Consider the following 18,751-nt stretch of genomic DNA (forward strand, 5'->3'; position numbering starts at 1 on the left):
AGCTTCAGTTCTGAGTTAAAAGAGTGTCCAGGGGCCATAGTCTCCGGGATTCTTCCAGTGCCTGTTAGACCAGTAATTCTGGGTTTTTTTGTGTGTGAATTTGAGTTTTGTTCTACATTTTTCTCCTGTTCTGTCCAGGACCCTCTACTGTGATCCATGTCAGAGCAGTTGGTGGTGGTAGCCAGGCACCATCTAGTTATTCTGGGCTCAGGCTGGTGGAGACTGTGGTACTTGTGGTCCATTACTTCTTTGGACTAATATTTCCCTTGTGTCTTTGGTTTTCTTCATTCTCCTTTGCTCTGGACAGGATGAGACCAGTAGATGGCCACTCGTAAGCTTTTAAGCCCTATCTTAGTTATCTAGTGCTACTATAACAGAAATACCACAAGCGGATGGCTTCAACAAAAACAAATTTATTCTCTCACAGTCTAGTAAGCTACAAGTTCAAATCCAGGGAATCAGCTCCAGGGAAGGCTTTCTTTCTCTGTCGGCTCTAGAGGAAGGTCCTTGTCATCAATCTTTCCGTGGTCTAGGAACTTTTCAGCGCTGGGACTCCAGGTCCAAAGGACACGCGCTCCTGGCTCTGCTTTCTTGGTGTTATGAGGTCCCCAACTCTCTGCTGACTTCTTTCCTTTTATCTCTTGTAAGATAAAAAGTGATGCAGGCCACAATCCAGGGAAACTCTCTTTACATTGAATCAGGGATGTGACCTGAGTAAGGATGTTATATCCCACCCTAATCCTCTTTAACTTAACCCAATCTTGCCTCATTAACCACAGGCAGAGATTAGGGTTTACAACACATAGGAAAATTACAACAACCACAAAATGGAAGACAACCATACAATACTGAGAATCATGGCCTAACCAAGTTGATGCATCTTTTGGGGGACACAATTCAATCCATAACAAGCCCCCAGGCACTACTCACCAAAGTTGGGTGTAGAGCATTTTCTTTATGAACTTTGTTATGCCAATTGACCTAGATGACCCCTACAACCATGGTCCCCAGGCCTCAGCCCCAGTAACTCAGTCCCTCAGGGTGTTCGGATGTGTCTATGAAGCTTCTATGACTCTGCCTTGGTCAAGTTATTGCTGACTTCCCCTATATTGTGTACTGTCTTTCCCTTCACCAAAGTTAACACTTACCTACTATCTAATGATTTCCCCTCCCCAATCCTTCCTTCCCTCATAACCATCAAAGATTGTTTCTTTCTGTGTGAAAACCTTTTCTTGAGTTTTTATAATAGCGGTCTCATACAGTATTTGTCCTTTTGTGATTGACTTATTTCACGCAACATTAATTCCCTCCAGATTTATCCATGTTGTGAGATATTTCACGGATTCATAATTGCTCTTTATCATTATGTAGTATTACATTGTTTGTGTGTACCATAATTTGTTTATCCATTCATCTGTTCGTGGGTACTTAGTCTGGTTCCATCTTTTTGGTATTGTGAATAGTGCTGCAAAGAACATAGATGTGCATATATCTATTCCTGTGACGGCTCTTATTTTTCTACACTATAGTCCTAAGAACAAGATTGCTTGGATAGTATGGTATTTCTATTTCTAGCTTTTTAAGGAAGTGCCATGTTATTTTCCACAGTGGTTGGACCATTTTACACTCCCACCAGCAGTGCATAGAGTTTTAATCCTCCCACAGCCTCTCCAACACTTATTTTCTTTTTTTTGATTAGTGCCAGTAATGTCGAGGTGAGATGGTTTATCTCAATGTAGTTTTGATTTGTATTACTCTAATGGCTAATGATCTGTGAGCATTTCCTCACGTGTCTATTAGCTGCTTGAACGTCTTCTTTGGTAAGTGCCTTTCATATTCTCTGCCCATTTTTTAATTGGATTATTTGCCTTTTTGTTGTTGAGGTGTTGTAGTCTCTTACAGATTTTAGAGATTAGACCCTTGTTGGTTATGTCATAACCAAAATTTTTTCCCCAGTCTGTAGGTTCTCTTTTTACTCTTCTGGTAAAGTCTTTTGATAATCATAAGCGTTTAATACATTATTTGGTTATCTAGTTTATCCAGTTATCTAGTTTATCTTCTGGTATTTGTACATTGTTAGTCATGGTTTGTATCCTATTTATGCCATGTATTAGGGCCCCCAGCATTGTCCCTATTTTTTCTCCCATGATCTTTGTAGTTTTAGGTTTTATATTTAGGTCTTTCATCCACTTTGGATTAGTTTTTGTACATGGTGTGAGGAATGGGTCCTGTTTCATTTTTTTACAGGTGGACTTCAAGTTTTGCCAGCACTATTTGTTAAAGAGACTGTCTTTTCCCCATTTGATGGACTTTGGCCTCCGTCAAAAGAGCAGCTGACCATAGGTGGATGGATTTACACCTGGGTCCTCGATCCTGTTCCATTGTTCTATGGGTCTGTCATTGTACCAGTACCAGGCTGTTTTGACTATTGTGACTGTGTAGTAGGTTCTGAGATCAGGTAGTGTGACGCCTCCTACTTTGCTCTTCTTTTTCAACAATGCTTTACTTATCTGGGGCCTCTTTGCTTTCCATATAAAGTTAGTGATTAGTTTTTTTCATCTCATTAAAGAATGTTGTTAGTATATGGATTGTGATTGCGTTATATCTATAGATGACTTTCGGTAGAATTGACATTATCACAATGTTGAGTGTTCCTATCCATAAGCATGATATGTTTTTCCATTTATATAGGTCCCTTTTGGTTTCGTGCGGGACCGTTTTGTAGTTTTGTCTAGGTCTTTTACGTCCCTGGTCAGGTTTACTCCTAAGCATTTTGTTTTTTCTTTAGGGGCAATTAAAGCATGTTTCAATGAAAAAAAAAAGAAACAAAGAAAAGTGGAAAATGGCCTCTGATGGCGAAATGAATAGTAAGAAAATAGCTGTCACAAACAGCACATGTTTATTATTTCAGGAAAGGCACAGCGCCACTCCAAGGTCTTCCTCAATAGCATGCATGACAGTGTAGTCAAGGAGATCCAGCAAAGACCAAGTAGCAGAAATATTGAAAAATAACAGCTGAGGTGGTGGGAAAAAAAGGCAAAAGTGGTATTATGCAAAGCCCAGCTGCTGGAGCTCTACACAGCCCTGTATATTCACAGGGCATGCTAACCAAGCTGGTAGTGTGCAGGGGATCCACCTGCACACAGGCTGGATGACAAGTTACTCAACCCCTTTGAGCCTCATCTATGAAATGAGACTAACTCCACTTATCTCTCAGGGTTGTTGTAAGAATATAATAACGTAAGCAAAAGCACTTAGAACTGTGCTTGCCAAGTAAAGCAGTAGTCAATAAAAGGTTCACACTGATGACCGTAATTCAGAGTAAAAAAAGGTTAAATCATATTCCATAGTACAAGGTTTATGAAGGCAGAGAAATACGTCATTCATCTTAAATAAACTTCTATTCAAAAAGGTTAAAATGAAAGCCAAGGTGACTGAAGGGGTAAACTTCAGTTAGCTGGGAAACCACTAATGTGAAATACCTCATTCCCACAAAGCATCAGATAAATGAGGCGTAGCTTTCCATCCTTAAAGCTACGTGGATGTTCAACCCAACTGGAGTGAGCTGAACATGTGAAACACAATTTGTCATGAAAGATTACCAGCTGTCTTTTGTGCTGTACCCAGATAGACTCATTATATCGTTGTGTCACTTGATGTCTCTCTTCACCTAATTAGGAGCAAGTACTTTTTTAAACCTACCAAGGACCACCACACAAAACATTTTACAAATATTTATGCCTTGGCAGAATTATTTTTCCCACTTCCTAAATTTTATGTAAGATAGCAATGCTAAATTATAATGAAAAACAAATACTTCACAAATAAAACTAGCTATAGCTAAGTTCTTGATTTATCGCCTTGGCTAAGTCTGTCAAACAGCATAGTTCAAACCTATCCCTCTCAAAATACTCACGTTATCTTAATCCCAAAGTAAAGGTGTCATACTGGACAATTAATGGTGTATGTCTCTTTGGTCATTTCCTTGGATACATTAACACAGCAATGGGGATGATAAGAAAAGCACCTACCTCTACAGCATTTGCAATATAACGGTTGTCACCTTCAACTTTGACAGAGAAGTCATAATAACCACTGGGAAGTTTCACATTGATGAAGTTTAGTTCAAAACCATCCCTGTTAAGAATGACAGTGAGATTAGCAAGGACTCACATAGGGACAACAGGAGTAAAACAAAAAGAGGCTACAGAGCAAGGAACGCCTTGACACAGTCCAGGGCTACCCCACTTCTTCATTTTTGACCTCCTACTTCACTTGGGCAACTTCTCTGCTCAATCACAGTTTCTAAGTTTTCTCCACATTATAATCTATCTAAAATGACCTCCCCCTGCCAAGTTTCCAGTCTTCTCTTTTGTTTCCCCCTCTTAGCTCCTAAAATCCTACCTCTCTCAGGTAGCCTTCCACAATTAAATGCTAAACAGGGAAGTGTACAGTATGATCCCAATTACACTAATAAAAGAAACAAAGAAAAAGATACATACACATATACATGCTCACAGAGAAAAAAAGCACAAGCAAAAAATATTCCAAAAAGTTCAAAGCGGGTAATTTTTTGTATTATTTCTACTTATCTGTGTTTCGTGAATTTCCTTAAAAAGGCCTGTCTTGCTTTTATAAAAATATTCATAATTTTTATTTTAAAAGGGAAAAAAAGAGTGAATTCATGACTCTAACTATATAACAAAACACCAATGACGTCTTTTATCACCCCACTGATTCTTTCATTCCTAAAAATGATTTTTGCTTTTTAATTTCACATATCGCCTGTGTATCTTCATGACTGACTAATCAACTTATTTTCTCTCTGAAAGTCAAAGCTTCTGATGAACAGGGACCATCTTATTAACTTATTAATGACACTTAACAAAGTCTCATACAAAAGTTGACCCTAAATTTTAAAAATTTGCATAACAATATGCAGCCATTAAAAATAAAATTGTAGAAGAATATTTAATCTCGTGGGGAAATGTTCATGGCATACTGTTACAGATAAAAAAAGCATAATCCTAATTCAATTCAAAAATACATTTATATGCGTACCAAAAAAGGCTAACAAAAAAAGACAGCAAAATGTTAACAAAGTTATTGTCTCTGGGTGGTGGAATTATGCATGATTTTCTTTTCTTTTCTATATTTTTCCCACAATAAACACATATTACTAATATATCGGAAACAAATATTAAATTTATAAAAAGTTATTTAAAGCATATTGACAAGACAAAGCCAACCAGAAAGAGACAGGAAACAGTAAAACCAAAGCAAAATATTTTTCATTTTAAAAATCTTTTTCTTATAACCATAGGATTTTGATATTGGGAGGTCAAATTTACCTAACCAATGTTTAAGTAAATTTGGTTTTACGATCTTGGTAATGTCCACATTAATCTGGGTTATACTGGCTGCAGGCTAACTTCCCAAAACAAAAATGTTTGCACCCTGCAAAAATCTATTCAGGACTTACCCTACAGGGGTGAAAGATGTCTTCTGGAGGACAGTGGCTCTGGAAGCAACGGATTTAGCATGTTCTAGTTTGACAGTGGCCTGAATCAGAGGCTGGGACAGAACATTGGTGACTTGCAACTAGGAAGAAATAGAAAATTACACGTAAGAACGAAGGCTGAGGGATTTTGTTTCTGTGGTGCTTTATCCACAGGGAGCGAAACACCTCACTTCAGGAAATCATCACTGACCTTTGCTGTTACCTATCACAGAGCAAATACAGGGAAAACATAATTAGGTAGGGATGGAATTGATTATAGAATGTTAAAGCTGACATTATCGCATTTTTCAAAGGAGGAAACTAAGGCCCAGAGAAAGAAAATGGCCCATATCACACTGATTGTTATGTTTCCCTCTTTCTGATCTCCTATTCTATCCCCTGCACTATAGGATCTTAAAAAATAAAATATTAGCAAGAAAAAATATTTTAGGAAGGTACTAAAATACCTTCAATGGCAATGGGAAAATGGAGGAAATATGGATAACATCGTTGTTGTTAGGTGCCATCGAGTCAGTTCCGACTCATAGCGATCCTATGCACAACAGAACAAAACACTGCCTGGTCCTGTCCCGCCTTCACAATTGTTGCTATGCTTGAGCCTACTGTTGCAGCCACTGTGTCAATCTATCTCGTTGAGGGTCTTTCTCTTTTTCGCTGACCCTCTACCAAGCATGACGGATAACATGAATAGCTATCATTTGCTGAAAGCCAACTGCTACTGCTACTACTAGGCTGTGCCCTTTACATACATCCTCACATCAACTGTATGAGATAGACAGCATCATCTCTATTTTGCAGATGAAGAAACTTAAGCCATAAGAGGTTAAGGGTCTGGCGAAGGCCACCCAGCCGGTTAAGTGGCTGAGTCTAGACTCGAACCCCAGTCTGCCTGGCTTCAAAGCCAATACTCTTTCCACTTTGCTCTCTTAAAGTCCTCCCCCTTAAACTATGTTAGTCAGGTTACTTCTTACCCCAGTCTTTGTTAAGAGGATATGAGTTATAAGTAGGGAGAGGATAGGCAATTTTGAAGGGCACTTCCTTAAGAGTGACCAAAGTAGAAGAAAATATGGGACAGATGGTACTGCTCTATTTGGAACATCAACATTTAGACATAAATAAAATGCTAATTTCTTCTGAAGATTTTAACTTATCACTGTTTCTAAATAACAATAAAATGCCTCATTTGAGATGAAAAATCTCAGGGTACTCCAGATTTACAGATTTGCTCTGTTCAAAGAGTTAACACAAAGGAGAAGTCTGTGCTTAATGCTGACTGAGAGGGAGGACTGTGCGATGAAGAAGCAGAAAGACACACTGTCAGCACTAGGGAGGAGACCTTCTACTTCTTTTAACAACTATGAGCACCAGAACTACATGGGAATTAAAACAGCTGTCTTAGAACAACATATTTAGAAAGTTTTGGTATTGGGCAGCGCATTTTAAAAGCAAGACTTTTCTATACACCTGGAAGTCTAGACCCAGAGATGCAATTTTCTTGCACTTAATTTATTCAAAGCCCATACTATTCGAAATCCTCTAGGAGGAAGGAAGACTTTGACAGAAGATATGAAGGATTCTTTGACTAGTTCAGGCCCATTGGTCACGTCTGCATTTCCAGACAAAGAGAAATGAGTCTTGCCCTGGATTTAATGGGTAGGTCCTCATGGGGGCTATAGTTGGCATTGTACCATGGTCTTTAGATTTCTGAAAGTCTTACACCAGAAATGACGATCAGAGTGCACATTTTGGGCACGGAACTCATACCCGCAGGACAGCCTGCTCACGAGTGTCAGAAGGCAAGCCCTCGGTCACAACCACCACTGGCACGTGGTAACGATTCTGGGAAAGAGCAGCAGCGGCAGAGGCCACACTGAAGGCTTCTGAGAGCGATTCAAAGTTCTTCTTACTGAAGATGGCATTCATCAGCTGGATGACCTGATCCTGGAAGAAAGGGAAATGTAGTTCCAGATCTTTCTCCAGCAGAAAGATGGGAGAGCTACCCCTTCCTCCCTACTTGACTCAAGTTATTCCTTATCTGTTTCCAGGTGTTTACACAGAAGGTCCTTTAGCCATTAATCCAAACGGGGGAGGGGGGGAAACGGGGACAAATAGTCTGCATTTGAGCTTAGAAACTTAGATATGGTTGTTTTTTTCCATCTGTTCAGTATGAACTGAAACTCTTACATTTATTTGGCAACCATTTATTGAATGCTTACTATGCAAATGCAAGGTACTTCCAGATTACTACTGAGATAAGGTAAAATTTTCAATAAAAAATTGGCCAAAAAATAAAATTTAAAATAATTTTAAAGTTTAATAAATAGTCAAATGGTATGGTATGTGAATCAATAAAGTGGCTATGAAAAACAGATTCGTCAAATATTTGCTCTCAAGTACAACTACAGAATCATATGTACACTAGTGCAATATTCTTCTCTTGAAGGAATCAGTGTATAAAGATAACAGGAACGTACATTATAAAACCCATATGGCAGTAACCATTTGTTAAATGCCTGTATGTGCCTGACACTGTAATAGGTGCTTTATATATAGTAACTCTAATGTTGACAAAAACTCTAAAAGACAAGTATTCTTTCTTTCTGAAATGAGACAACTAAGGCTCAAGGAGGTTAAGTAACTTGACCAAGTTATAACAGAAAAAAAAAAATAGCAAAACCAGCATTCAAGTGTAGTCTGTTTGTCTGCAAAGTCCTTCTACGATAAAATATATGTTCTTTCCTGATTCCTATCAAATCACCCTCTGGGCTAAACTACACCCCCTCCCAGCCTACCTTTAAGTAGTAAATTGGGGCTAAGTTTATATTTATGAGACTAAATCTTATGGCCAAAAAGTACATTCGAAAGAAACTAAAATAACTCTCCATTAAGGACGGGTGGGCTGCTTAGAGAAGAAAACTGAAGGCAATTTTTTAAAAAAGTAAAACCTAAAAGGCATTATTAAAATTCTAGAGGTTGTTTGCTTAAGAGGAAACATTTTCCACTTCAATCAGCTCTGTTTTTGAAAATCTACCATCTGACAAAAGAGCTCCCTGTTCCTGACAGTGTTATTCACAGTCAAAATGAAATAATTTTCTTTAATTGTACCAATTACATTTTTTCATCACTAGGCTGTTGACATGTTAAAATGGGTGACTGTTCACCAGAATTGTTGTGTCAAAAGCAGTGACAGCAAAATTATTCCAGCCAAGTACCTGGTTAGAAGCCTGGAAATAAAGCAAGCAAAAGTTTACGTTGTATATGCAGAGTGTTGCCAACTCATCTGTTTTACTGTGTACAGGAGAATCCCTAATGATTTGTACCATAAGACCCCACATTCCTGCACTTTCACCCATGACACTTAGGATGAAGGAAAAGATACCCTAAGAATGTAAATATATGAACAAATTATTAGATCGTATTATCTCTGGGAGAAAATATAAAGTGAACTCAAATTACCCAAGACAGATATTTACTGTTTACTTAAAGACTCTCAGCACAGAACTCGGGATGCATAAAAAAAATAAAAGTTCTAACTCAGAACCCTAATCTCTCATAAAATGTAAACAACAGCAGCTTTTGTTTTAAGCACTTTAGATCAAGGGTTGGTAACCTCACAGACAAGGAGTACAAAGAAGGCCCTACTCAAAAAGACTTCTCACACACATTCCAACTAAAGGTTCTTTTAGGTTAACAAGCTCCTCTTGAGGAAAAAAAAAAAAGAATTAACTCTTGGCTGATGTTTTGTAGGCGCACACGCCTCCCAGTGAACTATGTCAGTCAGCAAAGATTAGCTAAGACTTAGCCATTGCTGAGGATGAGGGAGGGAGGGGGAAACAGGCAGTTCCGAATGACAGGGAACTTCTCACGAGAAAGAGGATTTGCATGGGCCACCAAAGTGGAAGAGTTCATTAGACTGGCAGGAAGGGATGTCGGGAAGAAAAAGGGAGGTGAGACAAGAGTAATACACTTGCCCTTCTTGCTGCTACTGCACGACATGTACGTACCCCATTTAAAGCAAGTGGAACATTTTGTTTACACGTTTGTCCCACTGACCTCCAGTTTGAGGACAGGCATTACATCACTCTAGTTCTCATTCTCAATGCCTAACCCAAGACGTTGAGTGACCACACCCCAAGGTTACAGGAACAGACCTCCCCGAAAAAAGCTATTCTTGGCAGATGAGGCTGACAACCCCTTGGGGATCCAAGCCTGAGAACTGTTAGACAGGCGCACCTCCTTGATGGATGGCTCAGTCCCTACATGGTCCATGAGCTTGTACGTGGCAGCCACAAATAATGCGGTTGTTTCCAGTCCTTCCTCAAACTGAAGATACACGCCCCCCAGTTCATCCAGGCGAGCAACAAGGTCCTGTCACAATAAAAGGGAAGGATGTTTGAAGTGTAGTGACAACAAAAATGAAACCCACACACCACTGTCAACCCAGTGCAGACACTGAGTTTTGAGAAATCTCTCACTCTAAATCTGCAGTTAGTCGTTTAGTACTTTTACCAGAGAATACTTAGTACCAGAGGATAAAGTACATCATACAGATATTTTAAGACCACAGTCTTTTCTACCGCTCTGGGAATATGCCTTCTCTGGCCCCTTGTATTCATGTCCAAGGCCAAGGGTTATAGCACTGAAGGCACCAGCTGCTCTGGGCAGAAGACCAGTGGGCCAGGCTGCAGTGCACCCAGGAAACATTGGGACACAGCTGGATTCCACGGCCATTCATTTGGATGCAACCTACAAAGCATACATTTCCCTTTCTTATTTGCTGCTCTAAAACAGAGACCCAAAGATGAAGAGAGATATAATGCTCTCCCGGGAAATGTGGCTAGGCAGCTGTGCCCTTGACATATGCAGTGATGACATGTCAGGACCACCTGCTAGCTGGCTATGCAGTCCAGGAGAGTGGTCCCCGAGGAGCAGGATATCCAGGGCAAACGGTAAGGTAATCATAAAGCCTATATCGGCCACTTACTGGGCACCTATTAGGTACTATGCACTTTAGATTCATTACCTCACTTCTTCCTACAGCCACCAATAAGGAAACTGAGGCTCAGAGACATTAAATAACTCAACTGAAATTACACAGCAGTAAGTTACAGGAAAAAAGATTAAAATTCATGTTTGTCAGACTCTAAAACCCGTGGACTTTAGATTATATTTACAAAAGGCTGGAAAAGCAGTTTGTTACCTACCTTGCAGTGTAACTATATTAGATTAATAAATATTGCCTAGGACATATGGCTCTACTACAAGAACATAAGTATGCCAAGGATGTGAGAAGAAATGTAACTGTCCATAAGGAACCACGCATGACTATCTGCAAGACTCTTCTAAAGTGTTTCAAAGACAGGAGCTGGGAAATCCATTCGGCAAAACAAATTCACACCTCAATCTCTTCCACGATGCTCCTCAGGTCAGCCTGCTGGGACAGGTGGGAAGCTGTCTGCAGAGCCTGGACCGTTCTGGAAGGTAAAGAGTAGAATTGCAATGAATATCAAGTCTCCTTTCAACTACACTCACCCTTCCTGTTTCTGGACACCTTCTCAAATATCCCACTCTTGGTCTTTGGAAGAACAAGACAACCTCAGCCCTTAAGGAGCTCACTTACAACTTAGTTGGGAAAGATGTGACAAAGAATGGAAAAGATTGTGGTAGCGTGAGAAGGCAATCTAGGCAACAGAACTGGCAGAAAATACTGTGCATACAGAGAAGAGGGGTCACAGGCTTACCCCCTTGGAAAATCTGTTTTGTTCCTGATGGCATCAGATACAGAACACTGAGACTATGAATTAATTAGGTTTATAAGACATATGCTATGAGGGAGAACAGGATTCAACTCAACCAAGGTGTACTGTATTTTTAGGGAAATATTGTGTGCATCCCGCATTTGTTTGCCAGCCATGCCCTCCCCACCCCCCGACGAGGCACCCTCACAAGTGCAGCCATGCCAATCCTCTTCCACATGTTGCTGTAAAGAAAAAAAAATTAGCATAGTGCACTTACTAACACACCTCACAGTGGGGAGGGCGCGGCCAGCAAACAAATGCAGAAGGTGCGCATTATTTGTGTAAAAATATGGTATCTGTCATCCCCCATGCTGTATGAGACACTGTGCCTGTTAATTTTCTACTTTTCCTACTCCTGGACCAAAGAAATGTGAAATCTACATTTGCAGGTGGAACAGGAAACTGTCGGGTAGCCTTTGGAGCAACTCTGAAACCAGAAAGAGCAGTATGAACAGAAAGCGTTTGATTAACATGAGCTCAATGGCTGACGGCTGACACGTGTGATGCCATCATCCTGCTGGGAGACCTGGAAGTCACTCAGCCTTCAGGCGTTACATAAAAGGAAAGGAAAGGAAAAGAAGGTGTGGTTCCAAAATCAGAGTCCATTCTCTTTTTCTTATCATTTTCTTCTGATTATAGAAGTACATACTAGTCAAGAACTCAAGTAATACACTATGAAAGAAGAAAGTTAAAATTCCTGTAACATCTACCCCCTAAAGGGTAACCGTTCTCCAATTTATTTTTAATTTACCATGTCAATACACATAAATGTACTTCATTCTTATTGACAACAACTTAGTATTGTGATGCCTGGATGTACCATAATTTACTCATTTAATCTCCAATGGATAAACATTTAGGTTTCCAATTTTTCACTAGGTAATACAATGCTGTAACTGACAACCCTTATTCATATATTTTTATCCACCTATGAGTATATTTCTGTAAGATAAATTTTTTAAGGTGGACCATGACAGGTATGTGCACGTAAGATTTTTTATTAGATTCTATTCTCAATGAAGATGATTTAGAAAATACAAGCAGTGTTTTTCTGGATGGATTAAGGAACGCTGGGGCCCCCTGGTGGTTAAGTAGATCTACGCTCAAACCCTCCCATGGTTCTCTAATTTCTGAGAGATGGCTGGGCCCTTGTGTAAAACCACCACTTATCCAGTCAATCTGTCAGGGAATGTAGAACGAGAATTTGTCAGCTTAGGTTGAGATCATAACAATTTAGATTCCCTCCATGGAAAACTAATTCCATTAAGATGATAAGCTGAAAAACAGAGGAGTCACAATTCACAGAAAGAGAAGCCCCGGAGTATTCAACAACTCCTATGGGATACTTGTCGCTATAATGCACTTGAGAAAATGCAACCTGAATTTCCAAACAAGATAAAAACCCCACATCTGCCCATGATAAATGGTGAGCTCAGAAAGGGCTGCTAAGATAATTTAGGAAGAACTTTTCAATGAAGATGCTGTTTTTCTCCTCTTTGGAACGAGCATCATGTTGGTAACAACCTTACAAGTTTTTGCACGAAGTTAACCCACTTAGCTTTAGGAAAGTTTTATTACTGGCTTTAATTACTTATTCCCCAGCCAGCAATTTCTTTCCCTCTGGAACACTATATTCAAGCACTATGAAAGCAGACCCTGTCTTGCAAATATACAGCGGATGAGTCAAAGAAACTGGTTCATGAGAGACCACAATGACAACTTTTCAGATGGTTCATTCAAACCTAGAAATATTTTGTTTTCCATTCAAGACGGGTTTATGAATATACACTTCCTAGAGTAAGTCCATTAAAATACAGAGTCCATTTAGAAGAGTCTGAATCTATGCCAGATTTCCTTAAATAGGGAAAATTAGTAGTACTATCACATAAGGCAGGAGCCCTGGTGGCACAGTGGTTAAGAGTCTGGCTGCTAACCAAAAAAAGACTGGTGTTTGAATCCACCAGCTGCTCTTTGGAAACCCTATGGGGCAGTTCTACTCTGTTCTATAGGGTCACTCTGAGTTGCAATCAACCCAACAACAACGGGCTTGGTTTTTTTTTTTTATTACATAAGGCATCCGGCCAGGTTTGATCTTCACAGTAACTCACGAGACAGGTATCATTTTCCTTGTCTCACATACAAAAACACTGAGAGTTGGGGGCTGGAGTAAACAGCCGATCCATGGTCACAGAGATAGTAAGTAGGAGAATCACAGTTCTAACTGATCCAAAGCATGAGCTCTTTCTACAAGGTGGCAGAAACACAAAAGTACAGTTTTAGCCTTTGTTAAACAACTCTGTTGGGCATCTATCATGTGCCAGGCTCTGTGGGCTTTGCAAATGAAGAAGCTTATAACCTAATAGAGAAATAATGACAATAGAACCAAGGAAGCAACCAGGTCTCTAGGAAAGATACTCAACAAGCCAGTGCTCTAGAGGAAGGGAAACTTCATTTGTGGCAGGCCCACTAAGAACCAGGCACTGTGTTAGGCTCTTCACATGTATTATCTCATTTAATCCTCACATTAGCTCTATGGTGTAAGGATTACTGGTCCCATTTTCCAGATGAGGCTCAGAGAGATTAGTAACTTACCCAAAGTCACACAGCAAGGAAGGAACAGAGCTGGCATTCAAACCCAAGTCTGTATGACTCCAAAATGGATGCACCTCCCTTGTAATTTTTCCTGTTCTGGGGTTTTAAGGAAGGAGATTTTCCTTTTCGCGTATAGAGAAATGGGAAGAATTTTCTGTAGAAGATGGCATCAGAGCAAGGTGGTAACAGTGACATCGTGACATGAGATGGGCGTGACTGAGGAAAGGTATTCCACCACAATGCATCATGAGCAGAGCTCAAAATCGGGAACTGAAATCAGAGCACCACAGAGGCCAAAGCATTGGGAAAAGTGTGCATAAAACATCAACCCCGGGAAAAATACCAGCCCAAAGTCACTGATTACTGACCGTGTGAATATGTATCGGGTGTGAGAGTGACAAAGTATCAAACACCTGTGGACTGTGCCCTTAAGAAAGCTTCAAGGTTAGAAACAATTTGGTTCTTAGCCAAAAAAAAAAAAAAATAAACAAACGTGGGGAACAATCTAAACGCTCTGCAGCGGGAAACTGGTGTCACAATCTCTCAACAAACAGTTAAATTAACTGGGCACTGGAATGGAGCACCAACAAATGCAGGACTCGAGGGACTCCACACCCTCTTTCAGGGGTTACAATTAGATGGGGGACACACACACACACAAAAAAATATTGTTTTAAATGAAGAGTCTTAGTGTTAAATAACAACAATTACATATACTATCACTTTTAAGTTTATAGCAAACATCCTTAAGATGGTTACAATCAAATGTATAATAAACAGAAGTTTCTCAAAGTTCCTTTCCTATAAGGTGCTTCTCCCTCACTTCAGCCTGTTGCTGAGTAGAGCCTGATACCTAGACTACTCTACCCTCTGAACACCCAGCTCTCCCACCAGATGCTGTCACTCACGGCTTCCAGAGATCCCATAAGCCCTTTGTCTTTCCAAAGCCTTCACTGACAACATCTCGCTGTCCCCAGCCAAGCCTCACACAAGACGCTGTGGCTCACTGGCCTCACTCTAACCTCCAAAGGCAAGTTTTGTCTCGATGTGGCCATGTGATTATGCTTTAACTCAGTATTTGCCTTCTGCCTGAGTAGCTTGAGGAAGACTGTGTCTACGTAGGCTCCACAAAGACAGGGATTTTACCTGCCTTAGCTCAATGCTATCTCTGCTGTGCGTAGCACAATGCCTGGCATGTAGTAGATACCCAGAAAATATTTGTTGAACTGATGAATGGACCCTCCCAGGATAGGACTGAGACAAATGAAGCCTGAGAAGCACTCATAGAATGTGACTCACGCTAGCACAGTCTCTTCCTTGCTGAGACGAGCAGTCAGGGCACCGAGTGCTTCTTGGGATGCCAAGGGGAGGCCAAAGCCACTCAGGGCTGCAACTGCATGGTAGATCTGGACAACAGATGAATCTTCACTGACAGCTGCCAGGAGCAGATCTTTCGTTTCATTTGAAATAGAGATCTAAGAATGGATTGGCAGACAGAGAAGTTTAGAACAGGTGCTGGCAATTTGTGGCAGGCACGCCAAAGATGGCATGCAGAGCAACTGCCACAGTCACACCTGCCTAGCACATGACTATTCCCCACACCCCCGCTCCCAGACACCAGAATAAACCTGAGCACAACACTGCTGAGAAGATGCTGACAGAGCACTTGTTTATTTACGTGCTTCTCCTATGTTCAGTGAAATGGATTTCTAGAAGTCTGGTGTGGGGCATTCTTCCTTTACTTTGAACGTTTGTAAATGTTCGAAAGACATGAAAAGAAAAATCAAGGCTTTCCAGAAAAGAGGTAACAACTATAGGAAAAAGTTACTGAAAACACAAAAGGCGAAAAGTCAAGGGGAAAATAAACACACTACATTTCCTTAAGGGGGGAAAAAAAAATCACAAGATCAAAGTTCCCACCCACACCATGATCTTGTGATTTTTTTTTCTTATTGAGGTTTCATTGTTTAGAAAAAATAATCTGACATGAATCCCCCCTTTAAAAATACTTTACAACTTAAAGTAAGTTCAAATGCAGGAACCTGCACTCACCTCACACTCTGAGAGGGCCTGGATGGACTGGGCAGCATAGAAAAGGGAATCCACATTGCTGGGATCAAGGTTGGATTTAATGAAGGCGCATGCTTTCTAAAAGGGGGAGAGAGTCAATGTTAAGTAGCGATACATGCAATGACTGGGGGAAAAAAAGCACAGGCACTTTATAAATGGCAAGTAAAATTGTAAGCCATCATAAATGGCTTAAAGTATGAGCTACTTAAGATTTAGTTTTTCTCATTGAGGCACTGAAGGCAACCATTTCTACTGCATCTAGATGGATGCAGGCCTAGACAGTGACTGAGGTGAAGAGACCTCTGAAGGCATCAATCACGGGCAGTGTCCAGGCAAACCCTCACTCAGTCTTTGGAAGTTGGTCAAGGCAGTAAAAAATTGAGTATAACTTGACAGTTGGTGTTAGGTGCCATTGAGTCAGTTCCGACTCATAGCGACCGTATGTACAACAGAACGGAACACTGCCCGGTCCTGGACCATCCTTACGATCGTTGTCATGCTTGGGCCCACTGTTGCAGCCACCGTGTCAATTCATCTCGTTCAGGGTCTTCCTCTTTTTCAGTGATCCTCCACTTTACCAAGTATGACGTCCTTCTTCAGGGACCGGTCCCTTCTGGATAACATGACCAAAGTATATGAGATGGAGCCCTGGTGGCAGTGGTTAAAAGCTCAGCTGCTAACCAAAAAGTCGGCAGTTCAAATCCACCAGTCGTTCCTTGGAAATCCCATGGGGCAGTTCTACTCTGTCCTGTAGGGTTGCTATGAGTCAGAATTGACTCAGTAACGACAGGTTTTTCTTTTTTTTGTTTACCTTAACAGTAGTACCCAAAAATCCCAGGAATCTCTGACTAGCCTAACTGGTTATGAGTGTGAGTGGTGGGTAGTGTTTGTCATTCTTGGGCTGTTGCTACCAGCATACCCCCAAATGAAAAGATAGTGTGCTATAAATCTGACTTGTTTGTGTTTGACTTGAAGGAGATATCTGGTCCAAAACTGTCCTGATAAGGTCTTGAAGTAGGTCAGATCATTTCAAACCTTTTCTTGTCCTCTTCGAATGACCTTTCACCTGGTAGCATCCATTCATTTTTCAACATTAACTTCCTATACGAAGCCTTTCTTACCTATAACACTTTATAGAATGTATTTTTAAAGATCTGTCACCTTTTTTGGTCCAGGGGTACAAACAGTTAAGCACTCAACTACTAGCCAGAAGGTTGGTGGTTTGAACTCACCCAGAGGCCCTTGGAAGACAGCCCTGGCAATCTGCTTCCAAAAGGTCACAGCCTTGAAAACCTGTTCTACTCTGTGCACTCGGGGTTGACATGAGTCAGGATCAACATGGCAGCTAACCACAACAGCATCTCTGTTACCCGGTAAACTCCTTTAAAGGAGACCTGGTGGCACAAAGGTTAAGCACTCAGCTGCTAACCAAAAGGTTGGCAGTGCAAACCCACCCAACCGCTCTCAAAAGAAAGACCTGGTGATTTGTCCCCATAAAGATTTCAAAAATCAAACCAAACCGATTGCCAATGAGTCGATTCTGACCCACAGTGACCCTACAGGACACAGTGCAACTGCTCTGTAGGGTTTCTGAGGAGCAGCTGGTGGATTCAAACCGCCAACCTTTCAGTTAACAGCTGAGAGCTTAACTGCTATGCCACCAGGGCTCGCCCATATAGATTACAGCCTAGCAAACCCTATGGGGCAGTTCTACTCTGTCACACAGGGTTGCTGTGAGTCAAAAATCAATTCGAGGGCCCCTATCAACAAAAACAAGCTCCTTTAAAAAAGGGACTATGTCCTATTATCTTTATGACTCCAGAACACAGCCCATGGCCTGACACGTCGTAGGTGCTCAAAAAATAAACAGTAGATAAGTGGTAACTTTGGTGAAGGGTAAGACAGTACACAATACTGGAAAAGTCTGCACAACTGGACCAGGGCAAAGTCATAGAAGCTTCACAGACACATCCAAAGGCCCTGAGAGACTGAGCTACTGGGTTGAGGGCTGGCTACCATGGTCTCAGGTGACATCTAGCTAAAATGGCATAACATAATTTATAAAGAAAATGTTCTACATTCAAATGTGGTGAGTATTGACTGGGGTCTTAAAAGCCTGTGAGCAGCCATCTAAGCTACATCTCCTGGTCCTATCCTGGCTAGAGCAAAGGAGAATGAAGAAAACCAAAGACACAAGGGGACAGTTAGTCCAAAGCACTAATGCACCACAACTACCACAACCTCCACGAGACTCAGCCCAGAACAATTAGATGGTGCTCCATTACCACCACTGACTGCTCTGGCAGGGATCACAACAGAGGGTGCCAGACAGAGCTGGAGAAAAATGTAGAACAAAACTCAAACGCAGACACACACACGAAAAAAACAACAGGCTTGTTAGTCTAACAGAGACTGGAGAAACCCCAAGAGTATAGTCCCGGACACCCTTTTAACTCAGTACTGAAGTCGCTCCTGAAGTTCACCCTTCAGTCAAAGATTAGACAGGTCTATGGGGCCAAGAGGAAACCCTGATGGCATAGTGCTTAAGTGCTACAACTGCTAACCAAAAGGCAGGCAGTTCAAATCCAGCAGGTACTCCCTGGAAACTCTCTGGGGCCATTCTACCCTGTCCTATAGGGTGGCTATGAGTCGGAATCGACCCGACGGCAAAGGGTTTTTTTATGGGGCCAACAATAACGCACATGAGGGACGTGCTTCACGGTTCAATCATGTATATGAGACTAATGGGCACATCAGCCCAAAAACAAAG

General features: G+C 41.0%; 1 protein-coding gene across 1 annotated transcript in view; it reads right to left on the reverse strand.

Moving 5' to 3' along the window:
- RPN2 (ribophorin II) overlaps window positions 1-18,751 on the reverse strand; it is a 75,966-nt gene that overhangs the window by 27,553 nt on the left and 29,662 nt on the right. Inside the window, exons 3-9 of the mRNA XM_049870042.1 lie at window positions 15,964-16,059; window positions 15,211-15,386; window positions 10,920-10,995; window positions 9,755-9,889; window positions 7,286-7,462; window positions 5,483-5,601; window positions 4,032-4,137 (exon numbers count right to left, since the gene is read on the reverse strand). Of these exons, the coding sequence (XP_049725999.1) occupies window positions 4,032-4,137; window positions 5,483-5,601; window positions 7,286-7,462; window positions 9,755-9,889; window positions 10,920-10,995; window positions 15,211-15,386; window positions 15,964-16,059 (885 nt within the window). The remainder of the gene's footprint in view (window positions 1-4,031; window positions 4,138-5,482; window positions 5,602-7,285; window positions 7,463-9,754; window positions 9,890-10,919; window positions 10,996-15,210; window positions 15,387-15,963; window positions 16,060-18,751) is intronic.

This window comes from Elephas maximus, chromosome 25, assembly GCF_024166365.1.
Source record: "Elephas maximus indicus isolate mEleMax1 chromosome 25, mEleMax1 primary haplotype, whole genome shotgun sequence".
Lineage (NCBI taxonomy): Eukaryota > Metazoa > Chordata > Mammalia > Proboscidea > Elephantidae > Elephas > Elephas maximus.